Raw genomic sequence first — 22,590 nt, 5'->3', positions numbered from 1 at the left:
ATAATGTTGGAAAATACCTGAAGGTGTTTCTATTCCTTCAACTTCCATTAACCATAAACTCTTAAGCAACCTTACCTTCTGCTTGCCTATAGAATGCTGAATCACTGCCCGAAATGCTTCCTTCATTCTCTGCGTTTGTCTCAAAAAAGCTTCCTCCTAGAAGAGAGAGAGTGGAGAGCAGAGAGGAGAGAGGAAAGAAGAGAGAGGAGAGAGCAAATGAGTATGAGAGGTCTTCAATGAGCATTAGTGCCCTGTGTCACTGAGTCACCAAACCACCATAATCTACTCACAAAGAGCTTTAGGGAATCACTGGATCCCTGGGTCCCAGAATAATGCCACAATTTTTGACTCATCACATTTTGTCCTCTCACACTGGTCCCTACTGTAGCATTGTTGCCACTTCCAACCTTATTCCAACACCTTCTCTGAAGGCAATATGGAGTCGAGGACAGAACAAGGATTTGGAGTCACAGAGATCTGAGTTCATTTCCTGGTTCTGCAAATTACTAATTGTGTGACCTTGAGCAAGTTATGCAACCTCTCCGGGTCTCAGTTTCCTTACTAGGAAAACAGGAGTAGCAACAGAATGATGTGATGAGACTTTGCATATCTGGTGTTTAGCTACTATCCATAGCATCAATCCAAACAGTTGCCTTTAGCTAATGATTTTACGGTCACTGTTCCCTTCTGGAGAAGACAGTCCATGAAAACAAACCCAGAGTAGGTAAGGGAAGTCACAGTATTCTATTTTTTAAGGCCCACTGCCTTTTCTTTGTTCTCCTGATTGAAGACACAACCCCAGTCTTAGTTCCAGGTCTCGAAGGAGCAGTTGGCTAAGCAAAAATAGTCTTAAGCTCCTACTTACGTTGAGGGCTTTTACTGTGTTTACATATTAATTCATCAAATGAAATCTTCGAAGGTGGGGATGGTGGTTCTTTTCCCCTCACCATGGCTCTAGTGCCCAAGATGGTGCCTGGAGAGAGCAAATGGCTCAAAAATATTATTAAATTGGATGCTAGTTGAAGACATTATTTGCTAGAACCAAGAAAATAAATATGAATCTATGTTCTTTAACTCAAAAATGGGGCAAATGCCACTGATGCCAAGTAAAACTCAGCGATAGTCCACTATGTATAATACACCCTGTGCTTTCCTGGATGGGCTATCATGGAGACTCCTATGTGGGAACTCTAAACGTATTTGCTGTATGTACTTGTAGAGGTTTAGTAGGATCCTGCATTTATAGAAATAAGTCAATGGTTCGTGGTATCCCTGCGTAATCTGCCTGACAACATGCCCCTCTGTGTTTGTGTCTTCTAAGTGGGATGTCAAAAGGCCTGAAGTCCACTTATTCTAGCTCTGTGACCCTGTGTCTCAGTTTCCTCAATTATAAAATGAGGCTTTAGGATAAGGCTTCTTCTCAGTTCCCAGTCTATACATCTAAGTGCAAACATTTCACTTTGTGGGCCATATCCAGTATTCATTCGTCCATCCAACAAATATTCCAATGGCACCTGCCACACGCCTGGCTCTGGGCTAGGTTGGGTGTTGGGGGTATATTGTTGAGCAAAGCCAGAAACCATCCCTGCTCTGCCAAACTTGACAATGTAGTGGGGGAGAATTTACTAATGTAAGACTTATATATATAAATATATAATTATAGATGTGTTGGTGCTCTGATGTGGTGGTTTACATCCTAGTGAAAATACTCAGTAGGGAAGATGGAGTAAACAGCCAAGGGGAGGAGGGGATGTGGGAGAGAATCCAGGGCAGAGGAGAGAGTGTGCACAGATGCTGGTGGGGTGGGGAAACTAAGATAGAGCAGCATGGCCAGGCTGCAGAGAGGAGAGGGAGCACAGGGCGAGATGATTCTGGGGACAAAGACCACGCAGGCTGTGACAAGCCACCTCAGCATTTGGGCTTTAGCCATAGCCATGTGAAGCCACTGAAGATGAGGTTCATGTAGGTGATCTGGTCAGATCTGTGAGTCTAAAAGTGTGCTTTGGCTGCTGTGCAGAGGACATACTAGAAGGGGTGAAGGTGATGTAGCCTGGAGGGTGCAGGGAGAGCAAGGGCAGGAAATGGAAGCTGTGAGTGCAGCCCACTCTCTGGAGTTTACCTGTAACGGGCAAGAGAAGGCAGGGCAGCAATTTGAGAGAAATATGTGGTCAAGGAAGGATTTAGGAACTGGGCGAGACTTGGGCATGTTTATAAATCAATAGTAAGGAACGAGCTAAATGTGAGGTTAAATAGGCAGGCAGGAAGGAATAAGTGACCTTGAGACTTTCTTGGAGGGTGCACAGGGATTTGATGCAAAGAGCAAGGGGAGGGGTAAGCAGCGGGATGGGGTGGGGGGCAGCGCCTCCACCTTAGCAGTGCAGACAGCAAGAGGTTTATGTATCTGTAAGGGGCAAGAGGAGGAAGTGGCAAGTGAAGGAGGAGGTGAGGTCATCTGCGGAGAGAATGGGGAGGGGGATGAGACTATGAGGCGGGAGAAGATCTGAAAAAGTCTTTGGGAAACTGAGTTGACCAGAGGCAAAGCTCTGGTTTTGCATGACTTTAAATCTAGTACAACACCTCTCCCTCAGTTCTCCTTTATATTTATGGGTGAGAGCTTCAGTGACATTTTGGATGATGTGATTTTTCCAAGGGCAGAAAGCAGTTGTTCTGAAGAACAATGATGCAGCAGCCCGAACACATCAAGCCACTGCTCTTCGTGAATCGAAGGACCCTCTGATTCCACGCAGCTCAGCATTTTCAAAAGATCATATTTGTCAATCAGATCCCAGAAGAAAAGCATAATAGACCTTTCCAGGAAGCACATCAAAAAACAGATAAATAATGATAATGAATGAAAGCAGAGTTTATTTTTCCCATTTTATTAATCTAGTAGTGAATAAAAGCATGTTTTATTTATCCAATTGTCTGCAGATGAAGTTTATTAACAAAGGCTGCTTTTTATCTTCTCAAGGAGTGCTTTATTATTAGGGTAAATGTTAAAAATGTTACGCTGGTTCTGTCAGATAAGCCATGTGAGCACTCCTTACTATCTGTCATTATATTATGTATAAATTTGTTTCCTTATTTATCTGGCTTCTCCACTGGAATGTTGGCTCTAAGATCTCAGGCTCTCCCCTGTCTTGTCACGGAGGATTCTCCAACTCTTAAACCAGGCAGGCAGAAAGTAGGTGTTCAATCAATGATTACTGAAGGAATTAATGTATGTTAGATTCTGGCCAAACTAGTGGCTGTCATTTTAGGCCTAACCTCGTCCCTGGTGCGGGCAGCGGGGGAAAGAGTAAGGCTGGCTTGAGAGAGTGGGGAAGGAGTGAGTGATGGCAGTGTAAGGTGTGCATGCGATGGGCAGCCCCCAAGATTCTGGGAACTAAATGAATTCTCCGTGGACTGAGGATTTTTATAGCAAACGGCACTGGTCCAGCAAGCAGTGGAGACATTTAGGTGAGAGGGGTTTGACACTTAAGGTCCTGGTGCAGAGCATGGGTCTATAACACTGTAGATGTTGCCCATTAGGTTCTGACAATCAAAATTCTGAAAACAGATTCTCTTAGATGAAGTTCAAGATGGAACCATCTTATTCAGAACTCTGATGAACTAATTATAGGGAAGTTCTAGCTGAGGTTCTCAGCCTTGACAGGAGCTTAAAATAACCCAGGGTGATTAAAAAAATATCTATGCAGGGCTCTACCTGCAAAGGTTCAGAAGCAATCAGTTGGGGGTGGAGGACGGACCTAGGCATGGAAATTTTTTTCAAAGCTCCCTCGGTGATTCTAATGTGTAGACAGGACTGAGGGTGACAGATGAAAACCATAAAAGGGTGCCAGGTGGTACATGAAAGCTAATCAATTCTTCAGTCATCGAATATAACCAGGTGGCTATTTAAGCACTGAAAGATTTCTCCATACTTGAGGTGTAATTACATTTCCTAGACACTTTGTAGAATAAATCTCATTGTTTTATGATCACATCTTGACATGTTTCAGTACCACCTCAACTGTCTCCTGTCTGCTTGTCTTCATGTTTATCAAAAGGAAATCTTAGTGTAAATGGAGATATCAATCACATTACAGCAACTGATTTTAATACCACTATGAAATGTCTTGCTACCCACAAAATGCTTTCAAGATCTAACTAACGCAATATTGAGGATCTAAGATGTGCCAAGCTTTGAGCCTCACTTTGGGAACACAGAGATGAAAAACTGTCACCTCTGGATCACGGTCCCGGAGGACAGGCGGCTTTGAAAGTTGTCACCTGAGTGCCATGTGGTAAATGCTGTGATTGAGACACGGATGAAAGAAGTGGTAAATCTCAGAGGGCACTACGCTGAAATCTGCTTCAATCACGGCCGACACTAATTCCCAGGAAAATGATTCTCCTTTGTGAATTTCAAAGTCCTATGCTGGCCCACTTGGGATTCATGTCTGCCATCCCTAGAGAACATTTTTTAGAAAAATCAATAAGAAGATTAAAAAAATACGTGGAAACCTTCACCACAGCTCTCTTAGCTATAGACTTCTTGAGTAGTTTGAAAGACAGAGATTCTAGCAACTACCACAAAAGGCACTAATGATCCTTGGTGTTAAATTCTTTCACCCTATTTTCCTCCTTGTCTAACTGGCTGGCATATTTTTAGATAAGACATAACCAAACACTTTACTGAGAATACAACAAAGTAAAATAATGACTGTGGAAAAAAGCTCCAAATGAGATGGATGAGATTTTTTTTTTTCTTTCCTGCATTAAAAGCATTTACCTGTGTCAGCAAAGTGATGAAAAAATTGCCTCTAGACAGAATAAACAATCTTTTTGGAGGCTATGCTGTTCTTATTATGACAACCATTTCTTCCTACATATAAAGAATATGATTTCTCATTCAAATTCACTTGGTTGTATTAACTGTATAAGAACAGCATAGGTAAAATTTTTCCTTCAAGTTCTCTGGGATAAAGCTGATAATTTCTAACTCTCCTACCTTATCAAGTTCTGGTCCTGGTAAGAATAGAATTTTGGAGTAGATGGCATATCCTCTGAGTCTCTCTGCAACCAAATAAACATGACTTCCTATGTTTTAATCATTATGGGATGATGACCAAGAAACTTTAATTTAGGGGGATCTAGAATTAAAATGTCCACAATCTGCAGAGAATACTTTGGTAATCCCAGCTCCTAAAATATCAGCCTAGTGGGGGATGCTGAAACCAAAAGAGCTGAAACTTAACAGAGTGTCGAGCACTGGTCCTATTATTTCTGCTCCTCGCTAGAGCTATATATTTAAGCAAATTTCTCTGTCCCAGGTGAGTGTGCCCCAGTGTACTGGGTCTCCAAGCCAGGCCTTCTTCTATCCCATCAGCCACCAGACTCTCAGAACAGCAGGCAGCCAGATTACCTATAATGTCAAAGCATGCTCCACTCTCCAGCCGGTGTTTCCTGTACAAGTTCTTCAGGACCTTGGCACTGCCAAAGCGTTTGAAGCGGCTCTTCACGTTATTGTAGAACCATTCCAGGGACTGGGTCCTCAGAAGCCTGAGAAAAACAGAGGATTAGAAAACAAACCAAAAATCCTTAAAAGAGTAAATGGTGGCTTGCAAAAGTGGCTACAATATTTTGCAGTTCCTTCCATCAAGACATGGGTCTATTTTTCTATCCCTTGAATCTGGGCTGGTCTTGTGACTTGCTCTGACCATAGAAGGTGGTGAAAGTCATGCCATGTGAGTCCTAAGCTTGGACCTTAAGAGGCTGTGCAGGTTCTTCTTTTGCTGCTCTTGGGAATCCTCCAACTTATCGCTATGTGAATAAGCCCAGGCTAGCCTGCTGGGTGTTGAGAGACACTGGCCCAATCATCTCTGTTGCCCCAGCCAACAGTCACACAAGCACCAGGTGTGTGGATGAGGCCATCGATTGCCAGTCAGCCAGAGACCCATGAGTGACCCAAACTGAGATGAGCAGAAGAACCATCCAGCTGAGTCCAGCCCAAAGACCATAATCTACAAAACTGCAAGCTAATAAATGGTTGCCTTTTGCAACCACTAAGTTTTGGGATGGTTTATTATTATACATGGAAAACTAACTGACATTCCAGTTTAAAAGCAGATGTTATATTTGACACTCTTACACATTAACAACTTTTTCTAATTCAGCTTGGGAAAATAAAATGGACAAGTGCAACACTGGGTTTTAAGGCAAAATTCTCTGGGCTTTTACTCATTCACTCTGAAGCACTGCGAGGAAGCAGTCCCTCGTCAGTGCTATAATGGTCATTACAAGACAATCTGACAAGATTCCTCTTTTTCATGCCAGACAAAAATATATTTCTAAAGCCCTTCTATTTTAAGAATAGCTTTTATTGCCATTTTTTCTTATGAATGTAATAATACATACTCATTTTAGAAAATTCAGAAAAGCAAAATGAACACAAAGGCTGCCAAGCCAATGATGGAAGAAGTACACAGCTGCTCCTCCCTCCCAGATCCCAGTGAAATATGAGAAGAGCCCAAAGGAGAAGAAGTCTATAAAAATGAAGACATGGGGTGAGAGGAGAATCAAGAGATTTTGACAAATTTCTGGAAAATTGAACTTGAATGATAGCATAAAGGATAGAGAGAGAAAGTTGTCCTTCAAAGCAGGCAGGGACTCTTGGCTGAGACATCCAGTTTTGAGTTGGTTGGTTCAGTGAGCGGGATTAGACAACAAGAGAGTATTTATAAGGCTAATGTAATACTTGTGTAGACAGCAGTGAGGCCTCTTGACCTGTTCCCTAACAAATGGGTAATTGGTTTAAGGATGATTTTGTACTAGGCTAAAAATAGAAAGCAGTTCTCTAATGAAATGGAACAATCGACTTGAGAAGGACTAGGACTTCAACATAGGGGTTGATGCCTTGCAGGGAAGCCCTCCTTGTTTGGTACTAGAGGAGCCCATACCTGCCTGCCCACCAGATCCCACCCATGTAGCTCAAAGCAAAGCCTGCCAGTTGCCTGTCCACAGAGTTGGAGCTCCCAGTTAGTCTCTCCTTGCAAAAGAGAGGTGCACTGGGGATACTAACCTACTCAATTGCAGAGGAGGCCCATGTTGATCACCTTTATTAATGAACCAAGTTCTCTGTTAAAAAATATGAGTAGACAACCAGGGATCAACAGACATTTGAAACAATACAGTTGCAAGAGAAACAAGTTTAAGGTAAACTAATAGCAGTACGAAAGGAGGCTACTGAAAAGAACTTGAAAAATTTGAATTAATTTCTATAGAGTGATTTGAGAAGTTCTTGCATCCATACAAGGCTAGAGTGATGTGGAAAATAAGCAATTGGAAGACAAGCAACAGTTCTTGGAAACAGAAAACATGATTGGTGAAAATATTTAATAGACAATTTAAAAGTTACAATCAATATAAATTTTCCAGAATGTAGAATAAGAACTCAAAAGGATGTTACATATGAGGGAAAAGAGTCATAGAGGATCAATTCAGGGTTAGCATCTAACAGGAGTTCCATGAGAGAAAAAAGAAAATAGAGGAGAGGAAAAAACCAAAGACTTAACAGAAGAAAATTTCCTCAAGTTAAAAAGGCAAAGTTTTTAGGTTAAAGGGCCCTACGAATTACCAAGCAGAATAAATGAAAAACAAAACAAAATAGAGCAGACAAACCCACCTAGATACATCCTCAGGACAATTTATATCCTCAAAGATAAGGAAATCTTAGTGACTTCCACATAGAAGAAAGGATATTTTGCAAATTAACAGAAATAATAATGACATGAAAAGTTTGAATCAGTAACACTGTGTTGGGGATTGAATCATGCCCCCACAAAAGGCATGCTCAGGTCCCAACCCCTGGTGCTGAGGGTGTGAACCCACATGACAATAGGATCTTTGAAGGCATTGTTAGTTAAGGTGTGCCCAAATGTGGCTGAAGTCCTTAGAGGCAAAGGAAACCAGACAGGCGAGAAGCCACAGTGAGCAACTAGAAGCTGGAAGTCAACAGGACCCAGAAGAGAAAGAAGATGCCTCCATGTACATTGCCCTGTGATGGAGAAGCCAAGGATTGCCGGCAGCCAGCTCTAGAACACCAGAGTCTTCAGGAAGAAAGCATTGCCCTGCTGACACCTCAGTTTTGGACTTCTCCTAGCCTCAAAACCGTGTGCTAATAATTTCCCATTGTTTAAGCCATCTCATTGTATGTTACTTGTTTTAGCAGCTAGGAAACTAAAACATGCTGAATGCTAGAAGCCAGTGGAGCAAGGGTTTTCAAAGCCCAGGGAAGAAATGACAGGAACTTAGAATTCAACTCTCTATCCAGCTAAACTATAATCAGATAAGGGCAAAATAAAGCCATTTTCAGACATGGAAAGTCTCAAAAAGTTTATATGCTTTCTTTAAAAAAATTTCTCAGTGTGTACTCCAGGAAAACTAAAATGCCAAACAGAAAAGAGGAAACCATGGGACTCTAGGAAGAGGGGAATTCACAGACTGCAGTGGAGAGAAGTCCCAGGAGGAGAGCTGTGGGGAATTGGGTCTGGCATGGAGTTGGAAACATGAGGTTGTTTTAATTTAATATCATTCTATGCTTGAATTTCTTTTAGCGAGGTGCACACATTCCTGTAAAAGCACTGAAATATAAACAAGCCAAAGAGGATTAAAAAAAAAAAATCACCCAAAGTCTCATCATTGGAACTTGACAATTGATGAGTGTTCTTCCAGACTTCAACACAGTGTGATCCCTGATCAGACCACACAGAGATTGGGAGGAGACCCAGGAACCTGGCAGGGACTGCTGTGCATGTATGCATGGATGGGGGTGGGGAGCAAGGGGTGAGGCAGGAACACAGCGGTCAGTCAAAAGCCTGTTAGTGCAGAAAGGGCTATTTTTAAGGAGGCCCCTGAAGTTGTCTCTTCCCTGTAATGTGGTTCGGTGGACAAAGGCTGTGAGGCAGCAGTAGGCAGCCACCTGTAGTGGCCAGTAAGCAGTGACGGTGGCACTCACCTGGTTAGTGATTTCAACAAGGAGGAGAAGCAGCCATGACTAGGCTGTTCCTGAGCAGATGTGAGTGATTATTGGTTCGTGTAGTGTACACGTGATCTTTAAACAAATATAGGAACACATTGTCTTTGATTTGCTCTTCCCTCTGCCTGTAACACACTTGCTCCCAGGTAGTCTCATCACTCAATCCCTTACTGCATTTAGGTCTCTGTACAAATGTCACTGCTTTTGAGAGTCCTTGCCTGATCAGCCTGGCTAAATACACCACTAAGCCAACACATTTTGTGTCCTCCATTTCTATAGAATAATTTTCTGTATCTAATTATATATTACCTATATAATTTAATTATAAATTATCAATTATTTATATATTAATTGTCAATTAGCACTCAATTATTGTTAACTCATTTGTCTAGTATCTATTTCCTCTTCTATAATAGAACATAAGCTCATGGAAAGCATTTTTTTTCCTAGTCCTGTATCTCATGTGCCTAGACTAAAACAGTGCTCATCATAGACACACAATCCAATCTGGTAAGTGATAGATGAATCCGTTTTATAATCTGCTTTTTCTATGACTGACTTTTTCCATTTTTTAAATTAGAGAAATTGTAGATTTTAGTTAGAGAAATTGTAGATTTACAGAAAAACCATGCAGAAAATACAAAGTTCCCATATATCCACCCCTTCCCCACAGAGTTATTCCTATTATAAACACTTTGCATTAGTGTGGTACCTTTGTTAACAATTGCTGAAACAATAGTATTATAACTATACTACCAACTAGTGTCCATACTCTACATTAGGGCCCCCTGTTTATGTTGTACAGTCCAATTTTTTTTTTTAAAAATTTACAGCTAGTAATATACATACAACCTAAAATTTCCCCTTTTACCCACATTCAAATATATAATTCAGCAGTGTTAATGACATTCACAGTGTTGTCCCACCATCCCAATCATCCATTACCAATACTTTTATGTCACCCCAAACAGAAATTTTATATCAATTAAGCATTAACTCCCATTCCTTACCCCAACCATGGCCACTGGTGACCTGTATTCTACTTTCAGACTCTATGAATTTGCTTATTCTAGTTATTCCATTATCAGTGAGACTATACAATAATTGTCCTTTAGTGCCTGGCTTATTTATTTGTTAGCTGTGTTTTTTTCCATATGTATGCCCTTTATTGTGTTGACGTTTCCTTCTACTCCTAGTTTTCTGAGTGTTTTTAATCAAAAAAGAGGTGCTGGATTTTGTCAAATGCCTTTTCTGAGTCAATTGAGATGATCATGTGTTTTTTTCCTTTATAATGTAGTGTATTATGTTAATTGATTTTTTATGTTGAACTACCTTTGCATACTTGGTATAAATCCCACTTGATCATGGTGTTTAATTGTTTTTAGAATGCTGTTGCATTTGGTTTGCTAGTACTTTGTTGAGGATTTTTGCATCTATATTCATAAGGAATATTGCTTTGCAATTTTCTTTTCTTCTGGTATCTTTATCTGGCTTTGGTATGAGGGTGATGTCGGCCTCATAGAACAAGTTAGGGTGTGTTACCCACTCTTCAATTATTATTTTTTTTTTTTTGGAAGAGTTTGAGCAGAATTGGTGTTAATTCTTGGGATATTTGATAAAATTCCCCTGTGAAGCCATCTGGTCCTGAGCTTGCTTTATTGGTAGGTTTTTGATGATGATTCAATCTCTTTACTAGTAGTCGGTTTGCTGAGATCTACTTCTTCTTGAGTCAGTGGAGGTAGTTTTTGTGTTTCTAACAATATGTCCATTTAATCTGGGTTATCTAATTTGTTGGCATACAGTTGTTCATAGTATCCTCTTCCAGCCCTTTTCATTTCTGTGAGATCAGTAGTAGTGTCCAACCTTTTATATGATTTTAGCTATTTGCATACAATCTCTATTTTCCTTTGTCAGCCTAGCTAAATTTTGTCAATTTTATTGATCTTTTCAAATAATCAACTTTCAATTTCATTTATCTCCATTCTAATCTTTGCTATTTCCTTCTTTCTGCTGACTTTGGGTTTCATTTGTTTCTCTTTTCATATATCTTCAAGCTGTGAGGTTAGGTCTATGTTTGAGATCATTCTTTCCTTTTAATATAAGCATTTAGTGCTACACACTTCCCTCTCAGAACTGGCTTTGCTCTATCTCATAAGTTTTGGTAATTTTTGTTTTCATTTTCATTTGCTTCAAGATATTTCCTAATTTCCCTTGTGATTTCTTCTTTGAACCACTGGTTGTTTAAGAGTGCATTAATTTCCACATATTTGTGAATTTTCCAGTTCTCCCTCTGTTATTGATTTCTAGCTTCATTCCATTGTGGTTAGAGAAAATACATTGTACGATTTCAATATTTTTTATTTTATTGAAACTTGTTTTGTGACCTAACATATGTTGTATCCTGGGGAATGATCCCTGTGCACTACAGAAGAATGTGTAAACTGCTATTGTTGGGTGACGTATTCTCAATATGTCTGTTAAGGCTAGTTGGCTGATAGTATCATTCAAGTCTTCTATTTTTTTTTTTTTGTCTTGGGCACTGTGCTAAAAGCTTTACTCAAATTATCTTATTTAATCCTCACAGTGATTAAGAGAATCAGTGTGGGGGTTGGTTTGGAGTGGCCCAGACTCTGACATTTACTACCTGTGTGGTCTTGCACAAATTACTTAGTTCCTTTAAACTTCTTTGGTTTTTTCATCTCTAAAATGGGGATGATGACAGCAATCACTTTATAAGGCTGTTTTAAGGATTCAATGAGATAAAAGAAGCAAGAATGTGTCTGGTACAACATAAGGTCTCAGTAATTTCTAATAACAACTTTACAAAAGTGAGTTCCACCATTATAGATGTGCAAACTGAGATGTAGCAAGATTATCTTGCCCAAAGTAGCAAGAGGTTGATTAGGGATTAAAAATGGGAGTCCTCAACCATGTACTAGTGCAGGAAAGATGGATGCCCAATGTATACAGTGACCCCTTCTCTTCAGGGTATTTTCCTATAGCATTTAAGTATATTACAATAAGCATGTATCTTTTTTTATAAAGGAATACCATAAAGCTATTTTCAGAATTTAGAATAATATAGAGAAAGGAGAAAAAAATACAGAGGACCTTGTCCTTGGGAATCATAATCTCTGATCTTATGATTTATTTGGCATATTTGAAAGCACAAAAGAAATGAAATTCCATAACAGAAATATTCTCCAGGCTGCCTCACCTCCCAACTTAGTCTTGTTCTGGAAAAGGTGGCCCTACCTCGTGGCCACATGACTCAGACCTGCCAATCAGGACGAGGGAGGAGGCTTTTATTGGAGCGCTTAGAAAGAGGTGCTCCCTTTCTGCTGGGTTGGCTCCCTGGAAGAATGAAAGCCTGGAGATCCTGGGAATATTGTTCCCATAACTTGGGGATAACTGTGGTTTTCTGAACAAAAGCAGATCTGACAGTGTGAAGGGGGAGAATCCTGTTGACATACTTTGAACATTTGGATCTACTCATGCCTGCGGTCAACCCCTAGATTTCCATTACATGAACCAATAAATTACCTCTTTTGTTTAAGTCATTTTGAGTTGAGTTTCTATTATTTGCAACCAAGACTCCTAAAAATGTGTTCTAAGTTCTAGACAGCCCTAAAAAACTTCAAGTACATCATCAGAAGAGCCCTCCATTCACTTGTTAACCTCAAACTCTGACATTCAGAAGCATTTTCAGGGACTCTAAAATGGAAGACTTCAGCTTGCTCAAGTCATGGGAGTGGAATCATGGCACCACCATGGGGCTGATAGCTGGTGGGAAGACAGCAAAGAATCCTTGGGGGATGATGGGCAAAACCACAGCCTGAGTGCAGAAAACTTTTCCTTAAGAAGTGATGCATTACAGATTATGTTTTGACTTAGAGTTAATGTGGAGAGCTTTTCTGGCAGCCCAAGGGAAGGCTCATTCATGATTACCTTCATTTGCTATTTCACTTATTTAAAAATACATGGTTCAGAGGAAACTCTCAGGTGGCATGTGGTTCCTGGTGCAGAGGTGTGGGGAGAGGGCTGTGAGGACGCCAACACCTAGGGCGGACTGGCAAAATGTGCTGCAGGGCTCCCATGGCCTACCCTCCCCAGCGTCCGACTGAACACGTACAACTCATGTATGACTTCTGGCAAGGACAGGTGAGAAAGGAGGAGCCTTTGTGTCAGCATCCTGTTGGAAGAGAAGGCAGAGTAGAATCCTTCATGTTTTAGTTTCCTGGATGCTAACACAAACATACAGTAGGCTGGCTTACCAACAGAAATTTATTGGCTCATGGTTTTGAGGCTAGGAGAGGTAGAGAACTGAGGGGTCAGCAAGGCGATGCTTTCTCCCAGATGACTGTGGCATTATGAGGCTGGCTGCCGGCAATCCTTGGGGATCCTTGGCTTTTCCATCACATGGCAATGCACATGGAGGCATCTTCTCCTTTCTCTTCTGGGTTCCATTGACTTCCAGCTTCTGGTTGCTCACTGTGGCTTCTCTCCCACATCCAATTTCCTTTGCTCATAAGGACTTCAGCCACATTGGATTAAGGCCCTCTCTCTTTCAGTTTGGGCACACCTTAACTAACAATACCTTCAAAGGTCCTATTTACAAATGGGTTCACACTGATAGGAACAGGATTGGGATCTGAACATGCCTTTTGTCAGGGACATGATTCAATTCCCAATACAGTGTTTGTGCATGGATTGATTCATTTGTTCACTTATTCATTCCTTCATTTCCTCATTACTTGCTGAGTGCCAGGCACTGGCTAGGGATATAAAGGGTGACAAAACAGATGAAGCCTCTGCCCTACAGTGCTGCCAGGCTAATCTCTCCCAAGCATGCCAGATGAGGCATGAGAAGGAATCCAAAGCCAAGCCAAAGAGACATCTCAGGAATGGTTGGGCAGTCTGTGTTCCACAGGCCTTGGGTTCAGAATCATTCCTAAAGACACGTGAAAAACCAGAAGCAATCAGCCTGCTCTCTGTCTCAGGCATTTTCTCTACGATGCCCGAACTGCAGCTTCTCAGCTAGGTTAATAAGAGAGGTGGATATGGATCCACTTTCCTGGTGAGGATACTTGCTGTAAAAGGCTTTCCATCTTGGAACTATCCAGAGGGATCCTGCTTGATTTCTCTAGGCTTATTCTTTTAAATGACTTCAACTTTTCCTTAGGATGTTCACACGAAGATTCTGAGCTCCAGGTAGTTTCATAACCTCAAGCATGGTAATTTCTTTAAATACCAAAGCTTGGCAAAAATCAACAGAAATCGTCAAAATTCACCATTTGCAACAGAGTCAGAACTGATTACTTTTTAGTTTTTGGAGTTATAGTATCATCAACTGAAAAATGGGATGGGAAGCCACCTTACAGGGCTGAGAAGAGGGTTGGATGTGATAATTCAGCTTAGACAACCAGAGTAAGGTCAGACCCTTACACCCATTGGGGATCCCAGCTGAATCTGAATGTGAGTGAACAGGTCTTTCCCGCATGGCTTCCATGTGCCTACCCTGCACTCAATGATGCAAATGAGGGATTCTGGGGCTTGTACCTTGATAGGGGCTACAGCATAATCTCTTGGTCAGTGGGCTTTTCCCCAAATACACATGTTCTTGGAGGTTCTGACGACTTTCTTATGGCACTCCCATCCTTCCACCTTACTCAAGTTTCCCTCTGGGGAATAAGTATAACCATGAGGGATATTAATGATAAAAGCTTGGGGAATCAGGAAACCAGACTCTGAACGACTGACTGCTAATAAATAGTTATGTGACACAGATGGATAGCTGATCTGCCGTCCGAGAGCTCATACGACTGCCAGGACCACAACAAGGTGCCCTAAGAGCCAGAGGCAAGAGGCTGGTATGTGGCCGTTACTCCTGAAGCTGCCCCCTAAGGATGGAGTGAGTGAGTGATGGGTTCCAGAACAGGCTGGGCAAGCCCTTTGAATCACACAGGGAAAGCACAGTGCTACCCCTGGGGTCAGAGAGAAAAAGAGTTCAAGGTCAGCTCTCTCACTTTCTTGAAGTGCCATGTCAGACACATAACATAATCTCTTGGTATCTCAGTGTCCTCTGCAAAATGGAAACAATCATGGCCCCTGCTCCTGTTAAATAGTTATGAAGGTTAAATGATAAGTGGGAGATAAAGCATATAGCAGAGTCTGGCACAAAGCCACTGTTCAATTTGAAATACACATTTTCACATTATTAGTAGTATCATCATCCCAGCATGGTGGTTAATAGCACAGGTTCTGGGCCTGGGTTCCAAAACTAGCTCAGCTGCTTGTTAGCTGGGTAACCTTGAGTGAGTCACTTAGCCACACTGTGCCTCTGTTTCCTCACCTGTAAAACAGGGAAAATAACAGCACCATAGGGTTTTATGAGTCGTTGATGGGCGAGTCCAAGCAAAGTGCTCAGCCCTGCCTACAATGAGAGTAATCACTAGAAAAGTTTATGTAGTTGGGAAGGGTCAGGTGAGCCACTCTGAGAGTGTCTAAGGAAGTAGGGGACAAAAGAGCTGGAACTGTACATTGGGAAGGAAGACAAGTGGGGATCCTTGTTCCAGCTGGACAAACACCAGGAGGCGAGATTGCATGCCCCCTCCCATCAAAAATAAGGCATACTTGTCCCACATTCCCATGTTGAAGACCTTCCCTTCCTCATTGTCCCCAAGTGTCTGTTACCTATATGTAGAGAGATTTACGCTTTACAAGTGCTCATGGGAAATGCATATACCCTACGGTCTGGCAATTCCATTCCTGGAATCTCCACAGAGAAGCACTCACAAGGGTCCCCAAGGATGCTCTCTGCAACATTGGTAGTAATAGAAATAAATGTAAACAGCCCTTGTTCATTCATTCATTCATTCACTTATTCTTTGTTCACTCAGTCACTCATTCATCAAACATATATTGAACACCCACCACATGCCAGGAACTGATGTGGACACTGAGTACACAGCAGTGGAAAAAATGATCAAGACTCCCAGTCTCAAGGTGCTTACATTCAGTCCAAGACGCAGGAGGCTGACTCGATATAACTAGGTATTGTCTTTGTCAGGTATAGTAAGTGCCATGAGATGAAATGCAGCAGGGTGAAGGGAGAGAAAGAGACTGGAATTCTGCAGCCATAGAGAAACAATAGCATATTTTCTAAATTCTGTGAGGTTTACTTTTCCCCCCAAAGCCTTGTTTTGTTACCTGGTGGCAAAATGTTCTCACTAACTCCCAGGCTCAGGGAAGACATTTGGAAGAAAACTGATGATTCCATAAGCATTAAATAACTTGATCTCTTAAAAAATGGCCTAAGTACACCTTAGATTCATTTCACTATCATTTACTGACAACCTCCTCTATCCAAGTTTCTTCAAACTGAATCTTTCTGCATGGAAATAATTCTTGTTTCTGTGTTTAGAAACCCAGGCTGGGTCTCCAACAAGGCAGGAGGGATGGAGAGAAGTTCTCATTTTTAAAAATTAGGGATACTTGTCTAGCTAAGAGCAGTTTTGAAAAAAAAAGGGGGGTGGTGGTGAAGAGAAATGTATATAATTGAAACAGTGTTGTATATTAAAAAAGGTAGCTATTAATAGGGAACAGAAACCTGGAAGGAAATGTGCCAAAATAAAACTGCTGTTACCCCTGAATAGTGGTGTTACAGGTCACTTTAATGTTTCAAACTGTATAAATAAAGACATAATATTTTATAAACAGAAAAAATGTGACTGTGTCTTTGATGATATTTTCTAAATGAAAGAAAGAAAGTTTACAGCTCCCTAAAATGTATGAGGAAGGCCTTGTGGCCTAGGGGAGGAGAAGGGTGGCACTCCAGTCTCATCTCTTACTTGTGTGTGATATCGGGAAAGCCACTTGCTTTCTTTGAACCTCAGTCTCCTTCTTAAAATAATGGTGTTTACAAATTCTATCTTACTGGTTGTGACACAAACAACGTCTCCAAGTGCCTGTGATGATGCTGTTCACAGTAGGTAGAAATGTATCCAAGGTGAAGGGAGATAGGCTACAAGAAATGAGGTAAGAAAGGACACCAGCGACTCCTCCAGGAAAGTAGGTAAAAAGCCAGGAACTGCGTGGACTGGACACCACAGAGCAATCTGTCTTTGGGCATACTTCATACAACACTCATGAAAACGTGGAACTGCTGAGATCAGCGAAATCTGTAAGTTTTTGCGGCCAGGGGACCCGCGCCCCTCCCTGCCAGGCTCAGTCCCGGGGGAGGAGGGGCTGTCAGCTCCAGGAAGGAGAAGGGAGAATTGCAGTGGCTGCTCTTACCGGAAACTCATTCTACTGATTCAAACTCCAACCATAGATAGACTGAGGCCAGACACCAGAGACTCTGAGAGCAGCCAGCCCAGCAGAGAGGAGACAGGCATAGAAAAAAAACAACACGAAAAACTCCAAAATAAAAGCAGAGGATTTTTGGAGTTCTGGTGAACACAGAAAGGGGAAGGGCGGAGATCAGGCCTTGAGGCGCATATGCAAATCCCGAAGCAAAGCTGATCTCTCTGCCCTGGGCACTTTTCCTTAATGGCCCTGGTTGCTTTGTCTATTAGCATTTCAATAACCCATTAGATCTCTGAGGAGGGCCGTTTTTTTTTTTTTTTTTTAAATCCTTTTTGCTTTTTCTAAAACAATTACTCTAAGAAGCTCAATACAGAAAGCTTCAAAGAATTGAAATTTGGGCACGTCAAGTCAAGAGCAGAACTAAGAGAGCTCTGAGACAAAAGGCAATAATCCAGTGGCTGAGAAAATTCACTAAACAACACAACTTCCCAAGAAAAGGGGGGTATCCGCTCACAGCCACCATCCTGGTGGACAGGAAACACTCCTGCCCATCGCCAGCCCCATAGCCCAGAGCTGCCCCAGACAGCCCAGTGTGACGGAAGTGCTTCAAATAACAGGCACACACCACAAAACTGGGCGTGGACATTAGCCTTCCCTGCAACCTCAGCTGAATGTCCCAGAGCTGGGAAGGGGGAGCAGTGTGAATTAACAGAGCCCCATTCAGCCATCATTTGAGCAGACTGGGAGCCTCCCAACACAGCCCAGCAGCCCAGAACTGCCCTGGGGGGACGGCACTCACCTGCGACATAGCACAGTCATCCCTCAACAGAGGACCCGGGGTGCACAGCCTGGAAGAGGGGCCCACTTGCAAGTCTCAGGAGCCATACGCCAATACCAAAGACTTGTGGGTCAGTGGCAGAGACAAACTGTGGCAGGACTGAACTGAAGGATTAGACTATTGCAGTAGCTTTAAAACTCTAGGATCATCAGGGAGATTTGATTGTTAGGGCCACCCCCCCTCCCCGACTGCCCAGAAACACGCCCCACATACAGGGCAGGCAACACCAACTACACACGCAAGCTTGGGACACCAATTGGGCCCCACAAGACTCACTCCCCCACTCACCAAAAAGGCTAAGCAGGGGAGATCTGGCTTGTGGAGAACAGGTGTCTCGTGGACGCCACCTGCTGGTTAGTTAGAGAAAGTGTACTCCACGAAGCTGTAGATCTGATAAATTAGAGATAAGGACTTCAACTGGTCTACAAACCCTAAAAGAACCCTATCAAGGTCAGCAAATGCCACGAGGCCAAAAACAACAGAAAATTATAAAGCATATGAAAAAACCAGACGATATGGATAACCCAAGCCCAAGCACCCAAATCAAAAGACCAGAAGAGACACACCTAGAGCAGCTACTCAAAGAACTAAAGATGAACAATGAGACCCTAGTACGGGATATGAAGGAAATCAAGAAGACCCTAGAAGAGCATAAAGAAGACATTGCAAGACTAAATAAAAAAATGGATGATCTTATGGAAATTAAAGAAACTGTTGACCAAATTAAAAAGATTCTGGACACTCATAGTACAAGACTAGAGGAAGTTGAACAACGAATCAGTGACCTGGAAGATGACAGAATGGAAAATGAAAACATAAAAGAAAGAATGGGGAAAAAAATTGAAAAACTCGAAATGGACCTCAGGGATATGATAGATAATATGAAACGTCCAAATATAAGACTCATTGGTGTCCCAGAAGGGGAAGAAAAGGGTAAAGGTCTAGGAAGAGTATTCAAAGAAATTGTTGGGGAAAACTTCCCAAATCTTCTAAACAACATAAATACACAAATCATAAATGCTCAGCGAACTCCAAATAGAATAAATCCAAAAAAACCCACTCCGAGACATATACTGATCACACTGTCAAACATAGAAGAGAAGGAGCAAGTTCTGAAAGCAGCAAGAGAAAAGCAATTCACCACATACAAAGGAAACAGCATAAGACTAAGTAGTGACTACTCAGCAGCCACCATGGAGGCGAGAAGGCAGTGGCACGATATATTTAAAATTCTGAGTGAGAGGAATTTCCAGCCAAGAATACTTTATCCAGCAAAGCTCTCCTTCAAATTTGAGGGAGAGCTTAAATTTTTCACAGACAAAGAAATGCTGAGAGAATTTGCTAACAAGAGACCTGCCCTACTGGAGATACTAAAGGGAGCCCTACAGACAGAGAAACAAAGACAGGACAGAGAGACTTGGAGAAAGGTTCAGTACTAAAGAGATTCGGTATGGGTACAATAAAGGATATTAATAGAGAGAGGGAAAAATATGGCAAACATAATCCAAAGGATAAGATGGCCGATTCAAGAAATGCCTTCACGGTTTTAACGTTGAATGTAAATGGATTAAACTCCCCAATTAAAAGATATAGATTCGCAGAATGGATCAAAAAAAATGAACCATCAATATGTTGCATACAAGAGACTCATCTTAGACACAGGGACACAAAGAAACTGAAAGTGAAAGGATGGAAAAAAATATTTCATGCAAGCTACAGCCAAAAGAAAGCAGGGGTAGCAATATTAATCTCAGATAAAATAGACTTCAAATGCAGGGATGTTTTGAGAGACAAAGAAGGCCACTACATACTAATAAAAGGGGAAATTCAGCAAGAAGAAATAACAATCGTAAATGTCTATGCACCCAATCAAGGTGCCACAAAATACATGAGAGAAACATTGGCAAAACTAAAGGAAGAAATTGATGTTTCCACAATAATTGTGGGAGACTTCAACACATCACTCTCTCCTATAGATAGATCAACCAGACAGAAGACCAATAAGGAAATTGAAAACCTAAACAATCTGATAAATGAATTAGATTTAACAGACATCTACAGGACATTACATCCCAAATCACCAGGATACACATACTTTTCTAGTGCTCACGGAACTTTCTCCAGAATAGATCATATGCTGGGACATAAAACAAGCCTCAATAAATTTAAAAAGATTGAAATTATTCAAAGCACATTCTCTGACCACAATGGAATACAATTAGAAGTCAATAACCATCAGAGACTTAGAAAATTCACAAATACCTGGAGGTTAAACAACACACTCCTAAACAATCAGTGGGTTAAAGAAGAAATAGCAAGAGAAATTGCTAAATATATAGAGACGAATGAAAATGAGAACACAACATACCAAAACCTATGGGATGCAGCAAAAGCAGTGCTAAGGGGGAAATTTATAGCACTAAACGCATATATTAAAAAGGAAGAAAGAGCCAAAATCAAAGAACTAATGGATCAACTGAAGAAGCTAGAAAATGAACAGCAAACCAATCCTAAACCAAGTACAAGAAAAGAAATAACAAGGATTAAAGCAGAAATAAATGACATAGAGAACAAAAAAACAATAGAAAGGATAAATATCACCAAAAGTTGGTTCTTTGAGAAGATCAACAAGATTGACAAGCCCCTAGCTAGACTGACAAAATCAAAAAGAGAGAAGACCCATATAAACAAAATAATGAATGAAAAAGGTGACATAACTGCAGATCCTGAAGAAATTAAAAAAATTATAAGAGGATATTATGAACAACTGTATGGCAACAAACTGGATAATGTAGAAGAAATGGACAATTTCCTGGAAACATATGAACAACCTAGACTGACCAGAGAAGAAATAGAAGACCTCAACCAACCCATCACAAGCAAAGAGATCCAATCAGTCATCAAAAATCTTCCCACAAATAAATGCCCAGGGCCAGATGGCTTCACAGGGGAATTCTACCAAACTTTCCAGAAAGAACTGACACCAATCTTACTCAAACTCTTTCAAAACATTGAAAAAAATGGAACACTACCTAATTCATTTTATGAAGCTAACATCAATCTAATACCAAAACCAGGCAAAGATGCTACAAAAAAGGAAAACTACCGGCCAATCTCCCTAATGAATATAGATGCAAAAATCCTCAACAAAATACTTGCAAATCGAATCCAAAGACACATTAAAAAAATCATACACCATGACCAAGTGGGGTTCATTCCAGGCATGCAAGGATGGTTCAACATAAGAAAAACAATCAATGTATTACAACACATTAAAAACTCGAAAGGGAAAAATCAATTGATCATCTCAATAGATGCTGAAAAAGCATTTGACAAAATCCAACATCCGTTTTTGATAAAAACACTTCAAAAGGTAGGAATTGAAGGAAACTTCCTCAACATGATAAAGAGCATATATGAAAAACCCACAGCCAGCATAGTACTCAATGGTGAGAGACTGAAAGCCTTCCCTCTAAGATCAGGAACAAGACAAGGATGCCCGCTGTCACCACTGTTATTCAACATTGTGCTGGAAGTGCTAGCCAGGGCAATCCGGCAAGACAAAGAAATAAAAGGCATCCAAATTGGAAAAGAAGAAGTAAAACTGTCATTGTTTGCAGATGATATGATCTTATATCTAGAAAACCCTGAGAAATCAACGATACACCTACTAGAGCTAATAAACAAATTTAGCAAAGTAGCGGGATACAAGATTAATGCACATAAGTCAGTAATGTTTCTATATGCTAGAAATGAACAAACTGAAGAGACACTCAAGAAAAAGATACCATTTTCAATAGCAACTAAAAAAATCAAGTACCTAGGAATAAACTTAACCAAAGATGTAAAAGACCTATACAAAGAAAACTACATAACTCTACTAAAAGAAATAGAAGGGGACCTTAAAAGATGGAAAAATATTCCATGTTCATGGATAGGAAGGCTAAATGTCATTAAGATGTCAATTCTACCCAAACTCATCTACAGATTCAATGCAATCCCAATCAAAATTCCAACAACCTACTTTGCAGACTTGGAAAAGCTAGTTATCAAATTTATTTGGAAAGGGAAGATGCCTCGAATTGCTAAAGACACTCTAAAAAAGAAAAACGAAGTGGGAGGACTTACACTCCCTGACTTTGAAGCTTATTATAAAGCCACAGTTGCCAAAACAGCATGGTACTGGCACAAAGATAGACATATAGATCAATGGAATCGAATTGAGAATTCAGAGATAGACCCTCAGATCTATGGCCGACTGATCTTTGATAAGGCCCCCAAAGTCACCGAACTGAGCCATAATGGTCTTTTCAACAAATGGGGCTGGGAGAGTTGGATATCCATATCCAAAAGAATGAAAGAGGACCCCTACCTCACCCCCTACACAAAAATTAACTCAAAATGGACCAAAGATCTCAATATAAAA

At 41.0% G+C, this 22,590-nt stretch overlaps 1 protein-coding gene across 5 annotated transcripts in view; it reads right to left on the bottom strand.

Moving 5' to 3' along the window:
• Positions 1 to 22,590, bottom strand: part of LOC119543028 (myosin VIIA and Rab interacting protein) — a 356,134-nt gene that overhangs the window by 69,366 nt on the left and 264,178 nt on the right. For all 5 annotated transcript variants that reach the window (XM_037847638.1, XM_037847620.1, XM_037847614.1 and 2 more), the window contains 2 exons: positions 5,408 to 5,544; positions 76 to 156 (listed from right to left, as the gene is read on the bottom strand). In XM_037847638.1, coding sequence (XP_037703566.1) covers positions 76 to 156; positions 5,408 to 5,544 — 218 coding nt within the window. The remainder of the gene's footprint in view (positions 1 to 75; positions 157 to 5,407; positions 5,545 to 22,590) is intronic.

The sequence above is a fragment of the Choloepus didactylus genome, chromosome 1 (assembly GCF_015220235.1).
Source record: "Choloepus didactylus isolate mChoDid1 chromosome 1, mChoDid1.pri, whole genome shotgun sequence".
Taxonomy (NCBI): domain Eukaryota; kingdom Metazoa; phylum Chordata; class Mammalia; order Pilosa; family Megalonychidae; genus Choloepus; species Choloepus didactylus.
Note: the sequence above shows the minus strand (reverse complement) of the source record. Positions and strands in the feature narration are given on the sequence as shown.